Source organism: Asterias amurensis, chromosome 16 (genome assembly GCF_032118995.1).
Source record: "Asterias amurensis chromosome 16, ASM3211899v1".
Taxonomy (NCBI): Eukaryota; Metazoa; Echinodermata; class Asteroidea; order Forcipulatida; family Asteriidae; genus Asterias; species Asterias amurensis.
The window spans coordinates 11,764,860-11,788,006 of NC_092663.1; the positions used below are offsets into that span (position 1 = coordinate 11,764,860).

The window sequence follows — 23,147 nt, forward strand, 5'->3', positions numbered from 1 at the left end:
ACATTTTTATTCTTGAATAAAGGTACATTAAAATGGCTGACCTATGCTATGGGATATTGTCAGGGAATTAAACGACAATTTTACTGTTGTTTCTAAGGCAACATGTTTACCAAAAAAACAGAAAAAGGCATCAATGCATGACTTAAAGCCATTATACACTTTCGGTAAACAGTATTGTCCAAGTCCCACAATTCATGTATCACAACTTATATATAAAACGACAAACCTGTGAAAATTTAGGCTCAATCGGTCATCGGAGTCGGGAGAAAATAACGGGAAACCCACTCTTGTTTCCGCGCGTTTCGCCGTGTCATGACATGTGTTTAAAATAAATCCGTAATTCTCGCTAACGAGAATTTATATTGTTTTACCGTTTTCTAAAAAAGTAAAGCATTTCATGGACTAGTATTTCAAGAGAAGTCTTTCACCATTGCCTTCTGTAAACCCTGTAAATTATTTGTAAATCTGTGAACTTTTTTTTTCTGTACCGAAAAGGTCTGATGCCTTTAAACAGACACTGGTTCTTCTGACAGTGAGAACAGTCCATTTTAGTCGTACGACGTTTTGATAATGTGTCGTCGACAAAAACATCCCAGCCCAAAGCTTGTTGTCAAACAAGGATCGCTGTTAACGCCATAACTGGATTCTAATGCAGTGACCGTTTACCTGAATTTGTTTGCAGCTGATGTGTAACGCCAACGGGGTGTGTGAATGCAACCGCTGCAAATGCGATGCAAACTCGCCATTTAAAGGTTCCACGTGTGAAACATGCAAGGTGAGTTCACTGCAGAAAAAAACAAACAACATTCTGTGAACAAGTTTAAAAACTTTATTAGAAGTGTAAGTAAACTTCACTTTCATTAGTCAAGTAAATTCACTTCTAGATTTCAATTAAAACTCCGTCAAACCAAGCTATATGGAAATTTATTTAATATGATGTGTGGTACCGTTTGAGTGAAATTAACAAAAATTGGTAAATGTTTTGTACACGTCACTTACATTCAGTTCTTATCGTCATGGCGGGAGAGGGCGCAGTAGTGATTTGGAAGTACATCAGATAATCTTTTCCTGCATTTTAGACAGAAAGTTTTTTCAGGAGGCGAACAGGGCCGGGTATAAACTATCATATCAGCGAGTTGCAGATTGAATCTAATCAAAATGCTTTCGTTTGCAAGCAACTCTTTTATGTTTGCTTTTTATAATCAATTGTTTGCAATTTACTCAATGTCTGCTGCCACCCAGAGACTCAAAAGTCTCACATTGCTACGTCATCTTAAACCATGTTTTTTCCACTGATTTCCCCCCAGACCTGCATCGGTAAATGTTCTTCTTACCGCCCCTGTGTGGAGTGTAAAATCTTCGGTAGCGATGTCATCTCGCCGGAGGAATGCGACAAGTGCACGGTGACCGTTGTCATTGACAGCAAGCTGCCCAATGGTAAGCCAGGTATAGCGTAAAATGTGTTTAAGAGAATGACCGGTGTGGCAGGAGACTCTGTCCCCGGGAGACTGTGAACTAACCCTGTGCAACCCGAACCCTTATCCTAACCTTAACCATAACACCAACCTTGACCTTAATGTCCCCCATATGGCAGTTTGACTACTTCTGAATATTGTGCCCCCTTTCAAATCAACGTCCTTCAGCCCATGTTAATTTATAATGGTGGGCCAGAATCTTTGGAGGACAGATTTCAGGACACCAGCGTGGCTTGATGACCCCCTACTAAGGAGACTCTAAAAGTGTACAAACGTCTTCTGTTAGCGCCCTCTTTCAAATCAACTTCCTTCAGCTTAGGTTAATTTTTCAAAATGTGGGACAGAGTATTCGGGGGACAGATTTAACTGTTTGTTTACATGTTTAGAGGTGATTCGATTGACATTATTCGCTTGACTACTTTGTCTTCCACCATGCAGCGAATGTGTCCAATCTATGCGTGTTTCCCGGTGGCTTCACCAACTGTTCAACATCCTACAATTTTGTTTATGAGACCCTGGGCAACGGTACTGTGTTGGTTCACCTACAAGACCAACCAAGAGGTAAGGACGGGGCTGGAACGAGTGTAAAGCGGGAAATGTTTTTTTTTTTTTTTTGTGCAGATTCTATTCTAATCCCGTTTCACTCAGAGAGAGAACGTGGAAAGTGTAGCAGGTTTGACGTCACTGTGCAGGCTCGGTGGTCTTGTGGCCATTTATAGAATGTGGGGGGGGGGGTATGAACTTGAATTCCACTCGAATAGTTTGCTTGTGGTGTTTTCCTTTTGCAGGACTTTTGCACAGGAGCATAGTGATTATCACATATAGGACAGAACCAAAAAATGTTATTATTTGATACTGATAGTCTGATGACCTAAAGTGCGCACGCTTTCGTCAAATTAATAATTTCCCACGATACTTCTCGAGGGCCATTTTGAGGATTTCTGTTTTATCATGTACTGGGTATATTTTTGGTTTGCGGTATGAAACACTGTGTGTGTATATATTTGCCAGGTAGGTGTTCTTTAGAGAACTGTCTTTTTATATTCTACGACACGGAGTAGATTTATCGGATTGTTCGGGAGACTTCCCAGTTCTGAATAGAACTGTCCAGCCTTTTAACTATTACCAGGGCGGAAGGTATACAAAATTGGCTGGGACTACTTCTGTATCTGTAGCTTATAGGATCGTTATTAACTGCACTACCTTAATTTGGTCTCGACGTTTCGACTAGCTTGCTCTTAAGTCGCCAACAGCAGTCTCTTGACGTAGATACACGCATGGTGTTACTGCAAACCAAATATATATTGATACCTCACCATGCAATGCCTCAAATCCTATACATGTACAGAGTGTGATCCTAACGGGGGCGGGGACGGTAAAACACCCATTGTGGTAGAGCCTACGTCAGTGGACATTCTCATCCTCGTTCTCAGCATCGTGGGAGCCATCGTTCTCATAGGGATAATTCTCATTATTCTGTTGAGACTCGCTACGCATCTGCACGACAAGAGAGAGTATACACAGTTTAAGAAAGAGCAACAATCGGCAGTCTGGGATGAGGTAGTTATCATCACAAAGTCAAATAAGCCAATATTTTCAATTTTCTTTTTATTGTTAACCAGTCAAGAAAAAAGCCAGTAAAATTTTAGCTACCCATCAATTTTAGGCATCTTGGATCTTTTCTGAGTCCTGATAAAGCAAATGAGGCCATAGCATGGGAGGTCAATGGGAGACATTTGAACGCTTGGTGGCAGCAGACTTGTCAGGTAATCTGCTGTTTACGTTGGTATGAGCAACGCACATAACTAAGAACGTTGTATTTACCTGTTGCGTGTGCTGCCACATAGCGTCCCCAAAATCACCCGTTGCAGTGACAACAAAACCTACTTGCTTTGAAACACGGAAAGAAACAAATCTTTTTTATTCTGCAGGTCCTTCAGGCAAGGCTTTTTGCACCAGCTAGTTATAATGTTTTCACAAATTATTTCAGTTGGTGTCAATATTTATCCTACAGACTCAAAATCCAATCTTCAAGCCCTCTACGTCGACTTTTGTCAACCCAGCCTATGCAAAATAATGGAAGACGTCAAGGGCGGTCCCCGCACCGACAGGCTAATGGAAGACCTCAACTAAATCATGAGGTCTCGACATCAAAGTCGTGGAAATTACTTCTTTCTCGAAAACTACGTCACTTCAGAGGGAGCTGTTTCTCACAATGTTTTTACTATCAACCTCTCCCCATTACTCGTCATCAAAAAAGGTTTTATGATAATAGTTATTTTGAGTAATTACCAAATAAAATCTGAGAAGCGTTCTCATCAGATTCAAATATTGGGGCATAAGTTTGTTATCTTCTAAATAACCATTACGTCAAAGGGAAATGTTTCTTAAAATGCTTTGAACCATGAAACGTTGCTGTGCATGTAAGCTTCTAATGAAAGGTTTTGTATTGTCATTAATTTGAAGAGTGTGTGTTCATAACCGCTCTGGATTTTCTGCGATATTTCAAAAACGCTACCTTTTGAAATGAAATTTACAAAGGTTAGTTTTATTGTATACATCTATACTTATTTGTACTAAAACAATCGAACGGTTCAAAAAGTCAAAGTTATGCTTCCATTTAAAGGGAAGGCATACACCTTCTCCCCTTTAATAAGTATAAACATTACCTGATAAGGACCATAGAAACAGCTATTTCATAAACTAAAGTATAAGTATGTAAAAAAAAAAAAAACTACTTGCTTCGTTGGGTGGACTCGACTGCTCTCTTTCAATTTTCCAAAGAAGACGTTGTTTTGTGTTATTCCTATTACTCACTGATCCGTTTTCAACAGGGTTTGGCGAAAATCTTATAACGTTTTTGTGTTTTTATCTGATCCGGGTTAAAGCGGGAGACTTTGAAATGGTAGGTGGCAGCAGACAGGTAAATTTCCGTCGTTTACTTTATTCTGAGCAAGCACACATAACCCCAGAACAATTGATTTACCTGGTAGTCTGCTGCCACCTAGCGTCACTGATTGCTGCTCGCTGAGAAGGTTAATAGGGGTATCAAAAACCAACCTCGTGAACACTAAATTGTATTTGGAAAAGGCTAGAAAAAATTAGACTTTTACTGAAACACTGAAGGCGGGAGTTCGATTGCTTTCTAACTTACGCATGCATAATATCAATGGGATCTCTAACTTACAATCTTGTTATTATTGGGGTGTTTTTTTTAGGGGGGGGGGTAAAGCTTTGTACTTTAAACATCCGCTAATACATAATTATTATGTTCAATAAAAGCTTTTTTTCTATTCTTGCAGTATTTCTAGAAATGTATGTACTTCGATTTCTAAATAATGTGATTGATGTAAAGCTTCTTGAATTTGTACACTCGGTATCGCTTTGAATGAAATAATAATAATGAACTGTGCATTTTTATGCGTATAGACTGTTTGTACTTGTACCTCACAAGGACCAGATCCTTGCCCGCCATGTTTTCCATTTTGTTTGTATTGTATCATTTCTTGTTTGTCTTATTAAGCCCGGTTCATACTTCCTGCGAATGCGAATGCGAAGCGAACCTTGACGTCACAAATTTGCAACGAACAATTCACAGCAGCTGCCCTCTGCTCTACACTCCCTTGCGATAATCGCTGCGAAAGAAGGGTGTGACGTCAAATTCACGTCACATTCGCTTCGCATTCGCAATGGCAGGAAATATGAACCGGGCTTAACTCATCATCACCTTACTTGTCATGTCACTTTTCTATTTACTATCCTTAGGGGCCTACCTTTTAAAGGCAAATGGTTACCTTTCTTAATGTTGTAAAGACCGGTCTTCTCTCAATGCACGTATAAATTACAAACCTGTGAAAATTTGAGCTCAACATTGGTCGTCGAAGTTGCGAGAGAATAATGGAAGAAGTTGCACAAGTTGCGTGCTTTCAAACGCTGGAATTAGACATCGAGACCTCATCAGCTGAGGTCTTCGAATTCCATTCGAGAGTTTACTCTTCTCTCCGGCCCCCTACGTCTTTCAGAGGGAGCCGTTTCGCACAATGTTTTTTTTGCTATCAACAGCTTCCCATTACTTGTTACAAAGTAAGTATGCTAACAATTATTTTAAGTTATTACCAAAAGTGTCCATTGCTTATAAATTATAACGATATTTTATTCCTCATAATTATTCCTCATTCCTTAGTGTTCATAGTGTTTGTTTGTTTGTTTGTTTGTTTGTTTATCTCGTTAAAGTGTTCATAGTCTTTGTTTGTTTGTTTGTTTGTTTGTTTGTTTATCTCGTTAAAGCAATCGCACAACATCGCTAAACAGTATTGTCCAAAGGCCCACACTTCGTGTTTCACAACTTAAAATAACATAACAAACCTGTGCAAATTTAGGCTCAATTGGTCATCGGAGTCGGGAGAAAAATAACGGGAAAACCCACCCGCACATTTCGCTGTTTCATGACATGGTGTTTAAAACAAATCCGTTATTCTCGATACGAGAATTGATAATTGTTTTGACGTTTTCTAATAAAGTAAAGCATTTCATGGAATAATATTTCAAGGGTTTGAGAACTCTGTAAGTTATTTGTAAATCTGTGAACTTTGAAAAAAAATTCTGTTCAGAAAGTGTCCTAATTGTTTTTGTCATAAAATCGATTTCACCATTAGAGGGCGCTGTGTAGGTTGAACCTCGGACTTTGGGGGTTGACCACCAAAAAGGAGGAAAGATTTGACACTCTCGCTCTCTGTGATTGAAAAACGGCGCTTGATCTCTCTCTCCGGCCGCACACTCATTAACCCATCTCTCGTATCTGCACACCGTACACTCACAAGATGCCGTCTTTTACAGGAAAAATCATCTTAATCACAGGTTTGTTTATTTACACTGTGCTGCCGAGCACAGATTCCCACCACCAGATAGTTGCGGTAACATAACCCTCCTGCCGACGGCAGGAGGGTTATGTTATCGCAACTAACCACCAGATTGCACTTCAGCAACCTATTTTTCGTAGCGTCATACGTTATCGACCCTCACATATTATGTTTTCGGGTCCCCAACTTTGATTCCCGTTTACCACGAGATTGTGCAATCTGCGCCAGTGACAGAAGCTATGCAGTTTACTCACAGTCTGTATTTTCATCAGGCTTAATCATGCTGAGAAAAAAGTTTCCTGTCGTTGGTTATGCTCAAACATTAATTATAAAATGATTGATTTTTGGTACTCCTAGAACTATTTCGGTTTCGTCCGGCTATCGTTATGAGGTTACGGGAGACGATAGCCGGACGAAACCGAAATAGTTGTAGGAGTAGATTTTTGGTACTAATCACTAGTGCATTATTATGCCAACATTTAAATGAGTCAAAGAAACATCATGCAACCTTGAAAGTTCAAACAAAATTACTGTCTGCTAGATTGAGTTTCATTCTGCTTTAGTCAGTAGATGGATCACGTGAGGTGGTTACTATTTGGGATTCTATGGTGTGCCAATAACTTATGGGAAAAATATTAAAATATTTTAAGTGAAAATGACCCCAATTTTTTTTTTGAATTTTCTGCATACTGTAATAAATTCCGATAAGCGTAATAAATATTAAGTCTACATTAAAGAGAAAATATCATAGATTGGTTTCTTATCTCCTGAAACCAAACATAACTGGTCTGAAATGGGGAAAAACGGATTGTTATGAAGTGTGTGTGTTTCAAGGGGGTGGGGTGTTTTACTTTCATGCCTTATGATATCTCTGGATTCTAATATAGTAGCCAAAAATATGCCTTTAATAGGACAAAAATATAATTAAATTTTTTAAGTAGTAATTGAATAATATTTTTGATTTATTTTGCACGCCATACTAGCTTCTGAATATTCAATAAAATACCAACCAATGAAAGGTGTGAAAACATATGACGTTGCTCCAATGTCGTGCATGCATAAGCACTGTTAATGGCGGACTGTCTCTCGCATCATAAAACCAAAACTTTAAAAATTTCAACACACCATGAAGTGTAAGTGTTATTGTTAAAAAATTGGATAGATGATTTGAAAAAATTTTTTTTTTTTTTGATTGTGAACAATTTTCCTGTTATCCTACTGAAAACACATGACACCAGGATATAATAATGTCAACTCAATGATTATGAACATAAGACTTCAACATTAATATTATTAGTATAATATTTTACTTATGCTGGGTGTCACCTGGGTGTAGCACTATTGTAGCAGGCTATTTAATAATTCACCAGATTCCCAAGAATCTGCTGGTACTGCAAGACAATAGCTTCATTTAATAGTCGATTGTTACCTTTGACCTTATAGCACTGTTCAATGCAATATTATATTCAAGGTAGCCTGCCTTGTTGGGATGATGGTAGCCCCACTTGTGTGGCCAAGGCTAGCTGACTCCTTAGCCACACGTCCACACCATTTCCTCATGCAGCTAAGAAACAACAAAAAATTTGGCACCTTATCTACGAGCCACCCGGCAGTATAAACCGGCTGAATGTGTTCACCTAACTCTTAGCTTGCTTTGTGTGTATTGGAAAGTGAAACAAATAAAATTTTAAAAAGAAATGTTTTACGATAACTTTGCTACCTTTCTCCGACTCTAATTTCCTCGATTCGTACACGGCGCAGCCATCTTGGAATATGCCAATCAGCATGACGTCGTCGGCCGCACCGTGTGGTGTGGACGTGTGGCTAAGGATTCAGCTAGCCTTGGCCACACAAGTGGGGCTAGGATGATGGGTGAGGATTCGGCTTCAGGCTCCGTTCTCTGGTCTGAAGCCCTGATGACCTGAGAGCATTATATACGAAAAGCACACGCAATTGCCGAAACAAGTGTGAGCGCCATTACGGACCGACATAAAATGATGATTAAAGGTACTGGACATGTTTGGTTATTGTCAAAGACCAGTCTTCTCACTTGATGTATCTCAACAATGCATAAAATAACTGTGATAATTTAAACTCAATTGATCGCCCAAGTTGCGAGAGAATAATTGAAGGAAACAAAAACACCCTTGTCGCACAGAGTTGTGTGCTTTCAGATGCTTGACTTGGAGACCTCACGCGAGAGGTCTCGAAATCAATTCAAATATTTTTATACTGAGAAATAACTATTTCTCAAAAAACTTACTCTTCAGAGGGAGCCGTTTCTCACATGTTTTATACTATCAACAGCTCTCCATTACCAAGTAGGTTTTTATGCTAACAATTATTTTTAGTAGTTACCAATAGTGTCCAGCACCTTTAAAAAAGGGTTAGAAAAAAGTCTTTTCACTGGCATTACATCTCGGTGAATGTGACAACTTCGTCACATTTACAGGAAAGACTTTTACCAAAATTGACATTAATAGTATGTTGAGTTTTATTGTTGTTTTAACCAGGAGCCAGTTCTGGCATCGGTGCTGAGACAGCAGTGCAGTTTGCTGCATCAGGCTGCTGTGGACTTGCACTGGTTGGGCGCAATAAAGACAACCTGGATGCAGTGTGCCAACAGTGTCAGGAGAAAGGAATGCCCAAGGAAAAGGTACGTTCAAGATATCTTTTCTGTTAACGTGGGAGCACCGGATTCAAGCTCTGGTGTTTGATCAGCAGAGTGTGGGTTCGAGTCCTGGTCCTGACACTTGCATCCTTAAGCAAGACACTTAACCATGACTGCATCGTAAAATTGGGGAGGTAGTGCTTTCTGCTCTACCAGCCAGGCTTCTGATTGATGATACCCAAGCCTACATCAGAATGGACTGTAAAGGGGGTAACCCTGTTTCAGCCCCATGAGTAGGTGGCAACAGCCCCTGGCAAAAGTAAAATTGTAGCCCACATCTTGAAGTGGCTTTCAGGCCAGGTGCTTGTGAACTAAGCATCCAAGTTCCTTAAAACCATTCCAACCATGTTAGTAGCCGGGCCAAATGCTAGTCTGAAACTCCTAAAGGGGGTTTGCAGCACCCTGTAGGTCTGAGCGCATAGTGGAATTTACTACTTGAGTCAACTAGTCATGCTTTCAAGTAGTCGCGACTAATGTTTTAATTCCCAAGATACATCTCGGCATAATGTTTGCTGCAGGCGCAAAATATAGGAAAATTCACGCTGAAAGGATTGAAGGATGTGTCACTGATGTCTGACTGTGCTAATGCAGTGTATAGAACCAATTGTGTCGCTCACGATTTTTCACGACAACATTATTTTACTTACGAAACACAATCGGATATCAGCGAGACAATCCTTCAATTCTTTCAGCGTATGAATTTTACTTTATTGCGCATGCGGCAAACAAAATGCTGCAATGCATCTTGTGAATATAAATTTAGTCGCGACTAGTGTCGGTGTCAGAGACGCGACTTTTTTGAGGCTCGAGTAGTCGAGAAGTAAATTTCACTAGTTGTCCAGGCCCTAATTTTGAAGTGGTGTGGCCGAGCGGTTAAGAGCACTGACTTCAAACTCTGGTGATTCTGATCAGCAGAGTGTGGGTTCGAATCCCGAGTCGTGATCAGTATCACCATTGCTTCGTCCCAGTTAAGCTGTTGGTCCCATGTTTTATGTAACGCATGTAAAAGAACCCAGTGCACTTATCGAAAAGAGAAGGGGTTCGCCCCGGTGTTCCTTGTCCGATCGGCAGCAAATTGCCACCTTGTAAAACATTACATGGTGCTACCAGAATTAGGTCTCATAATTCAATTATTATTACTCTAGTAATTATAAATGTCTCCCTGATTGTTATATAAAATCTCCCCGATGGCAAGATGCAAATGTCGGCAGCACTGTAACAATTTCCAAGACTGTGAGCTATCTGAAGACATGTATGTAATGCTTCATTAAGAATGCTTTCATGTTGCTGTACTCCAGGTCCTTGGCATCATTGCAGACATGGCAAAAGAAGAAGAGGTTCAGAGAATAATGGACAGTACTATTCAACAATTTGGCCAACTAGACGTTCTGGTAAGACCAAGAGTTTTGGTTTATGATTTGATTTTATTGGAGGGGGGAGGGCAATGTGGCATTACATCAAAAATAAGAACACTGAATGAAATGTATCGATCTTTATCATGGTGCAGCCATCTTAATTTCTCCCATTCAAGAGCAATGTAACCAAACCGAGGTTGGAAGAACAAAATAGTCTGGTTCCTTTTGTACAATGACTGATAGTGTATCCTTTACTACTATCTGACACAAAGAACGTGACTAATATGGTGGCATCAAGATAAAGGTCTATAATGTTGCACAATGGAGAAACATAGGTTGGCTAAAGCAACTTATACAACCGCATAAGAGGCTTGCTGGCCACTGTGTCCGCCATCCAGAGTTAGCTGTGAGCCCCTTAGTTCTTTGGGAACCCATCGATAGAAACAAGAGTAAGGCCAGGAGGAGATTAACATTCGTACATGTACACTGAAGAAGGACGGACACAACAGGAAGTAACTGAGCTTAGGATGCTGATGCTGGACCGGGATGCGTGCAAGACGACCATCAGAGGTTTCCAAGAAGGTGTCGGCCGAAGACATCCTCTCGCTCAACTGTCTAGCCTGTTACACTCCACTGCAGAAGGAAAGCCTCTTCACCAATTCTCCATCTGACTGTATCCTGCGCTGTCTGTTGCCAAGCAATGCCCCTTGGTGTGTACTTAGGTCATCTCTCCATCTTCTGTTTTGTCGCCCTCTTTTTCTTGTCAAGTTACGCTCAACTGGTACAACAGTAAAGAATTGATTAGTTTTGTACACCCGACCGAGGGGCCGTGCAACAATTGTTTTGTTGTACCTTGGTAACATTGTTATTTTCTCTAAGTTCTGTTGTCATCTTCAAACATTATTAAGACGGAGCAATGCATAGTTTAATCATGGTTTAATAAGCAGACAAACAGTTCAAATAAGAAACAATTCTTCACTGTTCCCTCGATCGAACCCCCGGGTGTTTCGTACACAGCGCTGGAAATTGACCATTATATTTTATGGAGATTGCACTGTCTAATTCTTATCAACTGTTGATATGGTGAAAGGGGGCACATCTCAAAACTTTTCCAGCTTTTACGTTCATAACTCTTGGATTTATGTGGAAATTATGACACAAAATGTCAACTTTTCCATATGACCAGTGTAGTATCTTGCCTGCCAGAATACTCAAAGAATGCACAAGGTTTCACTTATTGTAAAGTTCACATGGTCTATAACAATAATGATTGATAGCTTGTTGTTCATTGCAGGTGAATAATGCAGGAATGGGTGGTGTGAAATCACTGGCCGATGATGACATTCTTACTATATACGACACTGTCATTAAAGTCAATGTGCGCTCCATGTTGCAACTCACCCAGCTTGCCGTGCCACATCTCACCAAAACAAAAGGTCAGAGGTTACATGTATACGTCATTTATTATTTCTCCTGAAAATGAGCAGAGTATACTGTTCGAAACGTCCACACCGGCTCTTTTCAGAGCCAATACTCTCACAAAAGAGATTTACACAAGGTTGTAGTCTGCAAGTTTACTATTAATTTTTAGTTTCTTCCTTTTAATAATTTGGATTTTTGGGGTTGAACAAAGCATTGACTAGAGTGGGATTCAAACTGGATTAACGTGCTAAACTTTAGCAACTGAGCTATATAGCCCTATATTGGCGGTGTCCCTATTTTGTCAATATCTTTGTTCGGGGTGCCAGTCAGAACCATACCACCGTTAACTGCCGTGTAGCCAGGGATCACATCCAAATTAGGATACAACCTGGGAAGCAGCAGCCAGGGGATCACCTTAAGGGGATGCGACTTTTTGTTTCAGATATCAATACAAACCACAAGGGAAACTGACTGGTTAAATTTTGAAATGATTTTTGGGGTTGAACAAAAAATTGACTAGAGTGGGATTCGAACCAACAACCTCCGGATTCACGTGCCAGTCAGAAGCCATACAACCGTAAAAATTTTGTTAGATTTTAAAGACACTATTGGTAAATGTCAAAGACCAGTCTTCTCACTTGGTGTATCTCAACATGCATAAAATAACAAACCTGTGAAAATTTGAGCTTGATTGGTCGCCGGAGTTGCGTGATAACTATGAAAGAAAAACAAGCCGAAGCCATGGTTTGGAAAAGGGCCATAGTATAGCCTTCAAGACTCAAGGCAAGAAGGAGGAAATGGCTAAAGACTAAAACTGTTGGAGTCATTCTTAAATGCACTTAGAAAGTGCATGTGGTTAGTTCGAAAAGCACTCGCCTCGCAGCACTGTTTGGCCCTCGTTCGATTCCGGGCTAGGGCCATATGTGAGCAAAGTTGACAATGGTTCTCTGCAATATCTCCATGGTATTTTTGCGGCCCCTGGGCCAGAAAGTCAAACATTATTCTATGGCTTCGTATGTTGGTCGATGTGGCTGGCTGCTCTAGCTTGCCTGTTGCGCGAACATGTACCCCTGTCTCTCGCAACGCAGCTTTTTTGTTGCGAGTAAGTATGATAGACCTTATCGCCAATCCCTCTGGCTGATTTTGCTGAATGGCCAAAAGGCATTGTGGGGCAAAAGCAAAAAGGGGCTTATTATTATTGTTATGCATTTGGGTACGCTATTCATGGTAAAACCATATCACAGCGTTTACAATAGAAAGAGCAATATATGAAACATTATACAAACAAAACAACAATAGAAAATCAATAAGGAAAGAGGTATGTTTTGAGAACCTTCTTAAACACATTCACTGATGGAGCAGATTTAATATAGGAGGGAAGTTCATTCCACTCTTTAGCTGCTGAAACAGTGAATGTTCAATCTCCCGCCTTACTGTGAGTCATGGGAAAAGTAAGGCGAAATGGATCTGGTTTGGAGCAAAGATTTGTACGCAAAGGTCGATACAACTCGAGACATTCAAAAATACGCTTTGTTAGCCCCGTTTTGTCTTCTCCAACAGTCTCTTTCGCTAATTCAGCAAAATCAGCCAGACGGAAATCGCGATAAGGTCTAAATAACCTCTGATAAATATTGTTATCATTATAAAACCCTTGCTTGTTTCTTTTGGAATCTATAGGAAGTGTTGTGAACAACAGCAGTGTCTGTGCTTCTAGAACTGTAAGTGTTGACATTTGTGGCTTTGTCTTGTCTGTGATCTGTTTCGTTTGTGATTGTCTTTTGCACACGATTTGTACATGTCCAAAATTGATTATTGGCATTGTCTTTATTCAAAAAAGGTTATTGAGATGATTGGTAATACGGGAATAAAAGGGTAGCGACTAGTTCTTTCATGGCCGTTTAAAAATCGGCAGGGTCGAATTGCCGTGTTATAAAGGCCCGAGCCGAAGGCGAGGGCCTTTATCACATGGCAATTCGACGCTGCTAAACTTGATTGATGATCACTTAAAACCCTGAATTCCTGCGCAAATTGATCGTCCTGATAAGCATTACCGCGGTAACGCTTCTTGTGTTCAAACTTTGGGGAATAGCATTTCCACAACCGTGTCTATTTCGAAGTGAACTCTTCCTTGTACTTCGAAGTAAAAAGTTTCTCCAAAGGCATCATACTACCCAAAGCTACTGTAAAGCATATACACTCCTTACCACGTTGTTATTGCCATCTGTAAAGAGAATACATACCCTTTAAAGTATCTTTATGAATCTGGGCCGTGGATGCTTATATTATCCCATTTTAATGGGTAACAAGGTTTCACGATAAGGAAAAGCAGCTTTAAAATCGTTCACTCGTTTTCTCTCTCTAATCGTTATCGAAGAAACAGATGACCGTTAATGACGGTTATTTATAGAGGGCCGTCACTACTCATCGGATTACAATGTGTCAGTCTGCATACAATGAAAATAATACTTTATGGGTCTTTAATTTTAGTCATATCATGGAGTAGAGGGGCAGTTTCATACAGCTGGTAGTAAACCTACTGTCATGTTGCCATCTTCACTGACAAAAAAATCCGTAAAATTTACGGTGCTTTACCTGGCAGCTAGAGTGCCAGGTAAAGTGCAGTAAATTCCACAGTGGAACTTTTGTAAAGTGTACCTTGAAGGGGTGGTTTGCAAAACTTCCACAGTGAAATTTACGGCACTTTACCTGGCACTCTAGCTGCCAGGTAAAGCACCGTAAATGTTACGGATTTTTTGTTTTTACAGTGTTGGTTAAGAATGTGACCCCGCACTGCGGTGATGCTGTTTTATGTCTTTTATCCGTTAAATTTTTTAAACCTTTTTTAATAATTCTACCTTGTAATGCCACACAGTTCAGCTTTGTGTTGCCAGTTTTTCTAAATTAACACAAAGGTGTTTAATAAAGACACTGGACACTATTGGTAATGTTCAAAGACCAGTCTTCTCACTTAGTGAGAATATGCTCAAATAAACAAACCTGTGAAAATAATGGAAGATAATAATGGAAGAAAAAACAACATTGTCACACGAAGTTGTGTGCTTTCAGATGCTTGATTTCGGGACCTCAAAATCTAATTCTGATGTCTCGAAATCAATTTCAAGGAAAATTACTTCTTTCTCGAAAACTACGTTACTTCAGAGGGAGCCGTTTCTCACAATTTGTTATATCTATCAACCTCTCCCCATGTTATTTACCATTTTCACTTGGGTTCATGTGGTATCTACAATGTTTGATTCAGCCCATTATGTTGCCTCTTTGTTGGGGGTCCGTTCACTACACGCAGCGGGGGGCCCCCGGCAGACATCCACATCTGACTATGTCAGGCTATCCACTAAATGTTCCTGTACTCAAATATTGGTACCTCGTTCCTTTAACCAAAGTGCTCTGGGCTGCCGCTCTATTTGCAGCAAACAACACAAACATGTTTAAGGAAGGAAGTCTCTGACAAACAATAAAACTGAAACACAAACAAGACTCACTATTAATTTTTGACAAACTGTGTCTTTAACCATATGGCGACATTGATAAGTCTCTACCGGTAGAGGAAATTCCATCACAAAGTTGTGCAACAAGGATTTTTTTCTTTCATAATTCTGTTGCAACTTCGATGATCAATTGAGCCAAAATTTCCACAGGTTTGTTATTTTATGCGTAAGTTGGGAGACACCAAGTGAGAATACTGGTCTTTGGCATTTACCAAACGTGGCCTTTAACACACCTGGGTTTGCTCGGCGGCAAAACGATTCAAGCAATACTTCTGAGCACTTCCTTTGCAATCTGCATTTAAAGACTAAAAAGCATGCAATTACTGAATGTAAACCGTTTGAAATTCTATGGCGTTTATCTTCCATCGTGAGTGTGAAAACACTTCCATAAAATTTACGGATGCCGTTGAAACGGTCTTAACTTTATTGACATTGTGCTATTTCCATAAATGTTTATTGTTTCGCTCTTAGTCATCAAGGCCCTGTTTCATTACCACTGAATTATGCCCTTATTTGGAGCGTATCTCCGGGTCGTTAGCTGGCATTCCGCTGTGATAAGGAGTTTGTTTGTTGTTTTTATTTGACAAACCCAACATATTTCTTTCAAAAATACAACAAATAAATAATAAAAAACGGACAAAAAGAAGGGTGAATCCGGGGACTTGCTTAATTTGCTTAATTTGTTAATTATTCTCCCTTTTTACCAATATGGAAATAAATGTTGATTGATTTGCATTGAAAATGAATTGTCGAGGATAACACACAAAAAAACGTACAAATGTTATTTCATTGTGATCCTCAAGTGCCACCGTTTTAATAAAAAAAAATAGTAATGTTTGTTTAGCTACTCTCAACTTCACTGAGGATAATACTTCACACAATCTCCCCTAAAATTATAGCCACAGGGGTTATCAAAAGGTGGAAGTCAACATTTCAACACTGAACAGAAACATAGGATTCGAACTGCCTCTAGCTACCGGGCAATCTCGGTGGTCTATAAGATACTGCTCTAGAATTACAAAGGTCTTGGGTTCGAATCCCACCCGAGTAATAGGCCACATAGCTCGTGTAAGTACTGAATATACAGTGCTAACACACATCGGTGTATATGGGTTAAACCAAAATTAGCATACAGTACACCTCCTTTTATATATCTCAGTTTCAAACTTTGTTGTCAGCAATGACTATCACCCGACTTGCATTTTCGCGCGAAACAAAATCCACCCAAAACAATTTCGGCCCATCCCATAGCAACGGATGTTTCCCAAAAGTTCGTATATAGAGAGAGACATTAGCGAGGTTTAGCTGACGTTACACGAGCAAAAAAGTAAACGTAAACGTAAAAAAGAATGTGTTGTTTCTAGGTGACGTCATCACTTATGGCTTTTGTTTTCATGCTCACGTATGACGTACGTGTGCACGAACGTACCTGACGTGAAAAATGAAAAGATTTTCACGTATGCTAAAAAAGTGAGATTTTTACAACTTTTACGTTCACTGTCACGTTGCTCGCGTAGCATGCAGCTAAACCTCCCTAACCATTCAAGTATTAACATGTGTGTATTATCCACCGATGCTCGTTAAAACAATTCCTTGAACGAAGCTGACATTTAGTGTCCTTAATGACTTCATAAAACCAGCAATGCGTAAACTGTTCAAGGTAGTTTGCAGTTCGAGGGAAGCGAGCTTAATTCCGACACGTGCCGGTGGGTTCAAGGTTGAACACGTTCCCATCAATGATGTAAACCTCATGATGTAAACCTCAGAGTACGTTAGAAGTTCACCAGTGCCTAGTTTCATAGAGCTGCTAAGCACAAACATTTGCGTAGCGTGAAATTTCTTCCTTGATAAAAACAGGATTACCAACCAAATTTCCATTTGTTGCATATTGCTTGTTACTGGTATTCAGCTGTTGTTTGCCAAATCCTAAAAATCACGTTGAAGTTTGGTTGGTTATCCAGTTTTCATCAAGGAAGAAATTTCATGCTTAGCAACTGGTTTGTGCTAAGCGGTTTTATGAAATTGGGCCCAGGTAACTTTAATATAATCGTATAGGGGATATTCTAGATTTGTGAATTACTTCCCGAATGGACTGTTCAATTCAAGTCTCGTGTGGATTTGAACATTGTTATCAGAGACTCAATAACTTGCCCATATAATCAATATTATTGTTCCTTCTTCTGCTCGTGTAATATTGTGTATTTATTTCCTTTAGTTCGATGTCCTTCTTTTACAAAAAAAATGTGTATGGCTATTTTGTTTGTTGAAGGAAAGGTTATTATTATACTTAAAGGCAGTGGACACTATTGGTAATTGTCAAAGACTAGCCTTCACAGTTGGTGTATCTTAACATGTGCATTAAATAACAAACCTGTGAAAGTTTGAGCTCAATCGGTCATCGAAATCAAATTCGTGGAAAATTACTTCTTTCTCAAAAACTATGGCACTTCAGAGGGAGGCGTTTCTCACAATGTTTTATACCATCAACCTCTCCCCATTACTCGTCACGGAGAAAGGTTTTAGGCTAATAGTTATTTTGAGTAATTACCAATAGTGTCCACTGCCTTTCAGTGTTTTTATTCATTTACTAATATTGTTTTAATTCTTGTTTGTTTCTGTAAACGCATTTGTTTAACAAATAATAATGCTTTTTTTGTGATTACGTTCAGTGGTGTGTGGATGTGACACATCTTCGATTGACATTTACTTCTGTAGGTCACACGAACATTAAAATGATCGAGGTCAACGGAAATGTAAATAGAAGAAAAACCAATACATGGTTGACCGTTAAAAGATATTTACTATTCCACGTCTGCAATTTCAACGCGAAACTCGGTATACTAATGTTTTCATATAATTTCAGTCCAAGTTGACACAAGTTGACCACTGACATCCCCTTAGACCTCAGGGGTTAATGCACCAGTTCCTCGAGGGACTACTGTCGACGATTATTGTCCACCGCCGCGCGTTAGCAACACATCAACACATCAGAACTATACTCTAACAAGCCCGGTGTTAAACTTAAATGAAAAGTTCTTTTGAAATTATTTCCAAGGCTCTGTTGTTTTTAATTGAAGACGTCCACGAGAACATTTCTCAACAGGGCAACCAAACAGTGATACAAGGTTGTGATCATGGTTGAGTAAAAACAGCGAATTTTTTTGAGTGTGTTATGGTAATGTAGGCCTACATGTATTACACCGTACAAATTACTGTTGTTGTTCACTTTGATAGCTAGCAGCGATTAAATATAAAACCTTTAATTCGGTTTCTTTTAGTTCTTCTAAAAACTTATTTTTTTAATAAGTCTGAAAGTATACCTTACTGATTATACTTGACTGATTATTAAGTTCGTTCTACAACCATTTTTTCCTGTGAAATATTGTCTTTGAAATGTTGAAGTCTTTCGACGATTTTGTTCTTTCTGAAAACCTTTAAAAAAAAACCAGCTGATTTCGGTTGTTACAACGAGAATTGTGCATTGAACCCAAATTTACACCGGTTTGTTATTATTTCACGTAGGTCTATGGTTGATCACACTAAACATGAACACGTGACCACGACTGTTTTGTCAGCTGTTGATAGTATAAAACATTGTGGGGAAACGACTCTCTCTGAAGTAACGCAGCTTTTGAGAAAGAGGTAATTCCTCACTAACATATTTGAAAATGAGAAAGACTTCAGGTCTGCATGATTGCCTTTCTATACGGCTTCTGAAAGCACACCAACTTGGGCACAAATGTTGTTTTTCTTAACATTATTCTCATGCACTTGTAGGGTTACCCATATGTAGGGTTACACCATAGAGCAAGTTGCTCGTAAATGGAAGGAAGGAAAATACACCAGCATACTTCACGTGACAAGTGATGTCGTTGTTTTTCCTATGTTTTCTCTTTATGTTGGAAAATGAGACATTTTATCCGTGCATAATGTGCAACTTGTGAGCAAAAGAATAGTTTGGTTCTTGCTTAGACACATAATAAACATAGTTTCTGGAAGGATTTTATGGCCACGGCCCATGGCCAACAGTTCCTTTAAATTAAAGCAACGAAGACACCCGCTGTTCCCGCTGTTGTTCAATTAACACCTGTCGACACCTTACAGATTTCACTCCTGACTAAACTAATCAAATTATTAGGCGCCCTCAATAAGGCCGCACTCCAAGTACATCGAGTTTTGCATTCATAGAAACAGGATCCATAATTATCGAGAGAAAGTTATATTTAAATCAGCTGAAAGCTCAATCATTATGAACTGTTGGTGTTTTGTAAGCATGTTTGTTTCTAGTTAGTTCGTTTGTGTCTTGTTTGGTTTGCAAGGTTTTAAAATGTTATAGATTTTTCAGTGAGGTATTTCTTGATAGCCTGTTTGTTCATTGGGGCCTTTTCTTGTTTATTTGTTTGTTTGTCTGTTTGTTTGTTTGTTTGTTTGTTTGTTTGTTTGTTTGTTTGTTTGTTTGTTTGTTTGTTTGTTTGTTTGTTTGTTTGTTTGTTCGTTTGTTTTTGTGTGTCTGTCTGTCTGTCTGTCTGTCTGTCTGTCTGTCTGACTGTCTGTCTGTCTGTCTGTCTGTCTGTCTGTCTGTCTGTCTGTCTGTCTGTCTGTCTGTCTGTCTGTCTGTCTGTCTGTCTGTCTGTCTGTCTGTCTGTCTGTCTGTCTGTCTGTCTGTCTGTCTGTCTGTCTGTCTGTCTGTCTGTCTGTCTGTCTGTCTGTCTGTCTGTCTGTCTGTCTGTCTGTCTGTCTGTCTGTCTGTCTGTCTGTCTGTCTGTCTGTCTGTCTGTCTGTCTGTCTGTCTGTCTGTCTGTCTGTCTGTCTGTCTGTCTGTCTGTCTGTCTGTCTGTCTGTCTGTCTGTCTGTCTGTCTGTCTGTCTGTCTGTCTGTCTGTCTGTCTGTCTGTCTGTCTGTCTGTCTGTCTGTCTGTTTGTTTGTTTGTTTGTGTTGAAACTGGGCGATACATTTTTTGAAATGCTATATACAGTTTTTAGTTTATATATTTATTAATTGTTCATTAGTTACTTTTTATTTCAATACGTCGTAAGGGCATTAACTCCTTTTTTGGTATTTTTATACAATTTGTCTTTGATTTGATTTGATGTTATTTGAATTGGTTTATTCACAATAGGTCATGTTGGTTGGTATGCAGTTTGCAACAGCTAATTGTTTTTTCTTAATTATTTATTTTTGTATAACAGTGTGTGCATGAACCGACAACATTGGAGTGAAAATTTGCAACTCGACATCATGAGAAGACATTTAAAAACATGAAAGGTTTGTGAATAACTCGCTTTTTTTCTAAATGCTTTTTTAAGGGAGTTTTTGTGGTTCTAAAACGAACTGGTGGTGTAGCATTTAAATGTTAAAACGAAACTAACATGCCTTTATTATCTTCGCTCTTGAAGAGTCACAGCAATCCCCTGCAAGCACTATAGTATAAGGAAAATATAAATTTGCATTGAAACTTTGCAAATTTGTTTTTAAAGCTGCTCAATAAGTGTGGAAAATACAGAGAAATCTTGCTTTTTAAAACAGTTTCTGCTAATAAAACAAGAGTTAGCATGATGCCGGTCACAGATTGTACAACATCATTTTGGCAGAAATTGCATTTTGACTTGTTACCATTTTCTGGTAAGCATGGGCCCTGACTTACGATACCCTTTGAGGAACATTTCCCCCACATCCTTTTAAATTATGTGAGGAACATGTTCCACCCCCAAGGGGCACCAATGACCACCCAGCAGACCGGACCCTTCACCCAATCGTAATGATCGGTCGAACACGGTCTGCGAATATCACTGTGTGATAGATTATGCATCGTGTCCGACCCGAGTTAACCAGAGCTACATAGAGCTAGCTGGGCCTGGTTATGGCCTTTACAGATAAATGCATTACATTTACGATGACCTGTATTCAAAGAGGGATGCCGATTTATAGCCATGGCGACCGTCCGTATCACAATAAAAAAAAACGGTTAATTTTAAAAACCAGCGTTTAATGAAGTTAAAATTGTCCGTATCCGACTGCCACTTTTTCACTCATTGATTTTACCATTACCGAAAGCCACATCTTATTTTGAGTGAATAAAATATACATATTTGAATTTCATAATGAATATGAATGTGGCAGTTGGATACGGACATGTTTTACCTAACGAATGTTTAACCCTTGGGTAAAACTCACCTATTAGCTGTCAACAATATGGATGTGTTGTTGATGAAGGAGGCACCACCTCCCGTAAAAACGGAAAACACTGCGTCGATCAGCGGTCACCTCACCGGGCCTCCCCGTCTCACCCGCCCGTGGATATTCCTCGCTGTTTCTGGTACTCCCGGCGGATTTTCGTGCAATGTAGCTACACGGAAATCGTAATTGTAATCAGCAGTTAGTACATGTACCATGTGCCGCCCGCACAATACGTTGTTCTTGTATCACAGTAGTAGGTCTCCAGTTAAGAGAAAAAAGCGTACATCTTATTACATCAGCTGCTAGCCCGTTTAAAAATACTCGAACAAAACACACCGGTAGTGTATGCTAAATACATTAAACAGAAATTCCGGCCCCCAATTTTACATGAAATGGATAATTTTTCAGCACACACTCCACGACTGGAGATGTGTGCTGCTTTTGACGTGTGCCCCGAACCCGAGCATCAGCTGTTGTAGACGGTCTTATTCATTGTGCATAAAAGTGAAGGTGTCGTATGCGTGTGTACGTCGTGTGCGGAGAACGGGCAATCCACGCGCTCTAGTGCACCCACCCCTTCCGTTACGTACAATGTTAATGCCCTGCATGAGTGACTCTAATTTGAGCTGATTAAGCAATGGTCGGATACCGCATCCTGCTTCACATTGCCACCAATTACAAAAGCTGAAGACACCGGACGAATAAACAATTTCCTTTGTCTTTGAAGTTCGAGGTCAGGCCAGGGTAAACCGTACCAGAAACAAACCACTGTCATGAAAATGTTTTGACAAAATGTCAAATTAGTTATAATTAGGTTGCTTCAATTGTATTGCTGACATTTTTACAACAGTTGAAAGTCATTTATTTTAAAATGTATGATTGTTGCTATTATTTATGTTTTTTTGTTAACTAGACAACTTGTCAATATTCAATCACTGTAGTGAACTTGAGACTATACGTCTTTGGTGCTAATACTTGGCAATATCATGGACTAGAACTCACAGGTTCCACTGGTCAAGTCCCAAAGTCATTATAAAAAAATATCAAAAGTATCACATGATCCTTAAGGCCAGGTCTAAAGTCCTAAAAGGCAAGGCACAGGTAAAGTCTCACGTTCTTTGTTTTATTAGCAGTTTAAGTCTTAAGTAAAGTCTCAAACCGTTTAGTCCCTAAACCTCAAGTCTCTAAAGGCAAGTTTTTGGTCAAGTCTCAACAAGTCCTTTGTTTTATAGGTAATTAGTCTGAAGTCCTCTGAAGTCGCAAATTCTAACGGGCAAGTCCTAAGTCAAAGTGTAAGTCCTTGTAAAAACTGTACTGAAGTCAAGTCTCAAACCATTAAGTGCTAGTCTCAAGTCCTTCAATGCAAGTCTCAGTCAAAGTCTCAAATTCTAACGGGCAAGTCCTAAGTCAAAGTGTAAGTCCTAATTAAAACTATACTGAAGTCAAGTCTCAAACCAATAAGGACATTTCAAGTTTTTATGCACCCTGGTCTCAGGTTAAATCTCAAACCCTTTGTTTAATAGGTACTTATTCTGAATTCAAGTCTCAGATGCGTTACAAGTCTAGTCTCAAATCTTAAAGACACAGTCGCAAGTCTGTAAGTCTAGTCTCGTAGTTGAGGGTTTTAATTCCAGCTTCAAGAGTTTTGCCTTTTCCAGTTCGACTTGTAAGGCAACAAAAAT

At 39.4% G+C, this 23,147-nt stretch overlaps 2 protein-coding genes and 1 pseudogene across 3 annotated transcripts in view; all 3 read left to right on the forward strand.

Annotated features, from left to right (window-relative positions):
* The window catches only part of LOC139949106 (integrin beta-1-like), a 29,848-nt gene extending 23,659 nt beyond the window's left edge, over positions 1-6,189 (forward strand). Inside the window, exons 20-25 of one of the 2 annotated variants that reach the window (XR_011787520.1) lie at positions 683-775; positions 1,308-1,437; positions 1,914-2,036; positions 2,824-3,035; positions 3,490-5,558; positions 6,131-6,189. Coding sequence is in view for 1 of the 2 variants with exons in the window: in XM_071947511.1 (XP_071803612.1) it covers positions 683-775; positions 1,308-1,437; positions 1,914-2,036; positions 2,824-3,035; positions 3,490-3,552 (621 nt within the window). In the remaining variant the exon portion in view is untranslated. Of the gene's footprint in view, positions 1-682; positions 776-1,307; positions 1,438-1,913; positions 2,037-2,823; positions 3,036-3,489; positions 5,627-6,130 lie in introns of those variants that run through there. The other variant, XM_071947511.1, reaches the window with a different exon arrangement.
* A 2,013-nt stretch (positions 6,190-8,202) lies between these two features.
* LOC139949205 (uncharacterized) lies at positions 8,203-21,651 on the forward strand. The gene is made up of 5 exons (XM_071947600.1): positions 8,203-8,206; positions 8,848-8,990; positions 10,304-10,396; positions 11,655-11,796; positions 21,470-21,651. The coding sequence occupies exons 1-5, from the start codon at positions 8,203-8,205 to the stop codon at positions 21,649-21,651; spliced, it is 564 nt and encodes a 187-aa protein (XP_071803701.1).
* LOC139949105 (integrin beta-1-like) overlaps positions 18,854-23,147 on the forward strand; it is a 39,032-nt pseudogene continuing 34,738 nt past the window's right edge.

What these genes read in the sequence shown, in the direction of transcription:
- LOC139949205 (XM_071947600.1), top strand. An exon ending in TTGGCCAACTAGACGTTCTG is followed by an intron (nt 10,397 to 11,654) that starts GTAAGACCAAGA and finishes TGTTCATTGCAG; the next exon opens with GTGAATAATGCAGGAATGGG. An exon ending in ACATCTCACCAAAACAAAAG is followed by an intron (nt 11,797 to 21,469) that starts GTCAGAGGTTAC and finishes CTCACCTATTAG; the next exon opens with CTGTCAACAATATGGATGTG.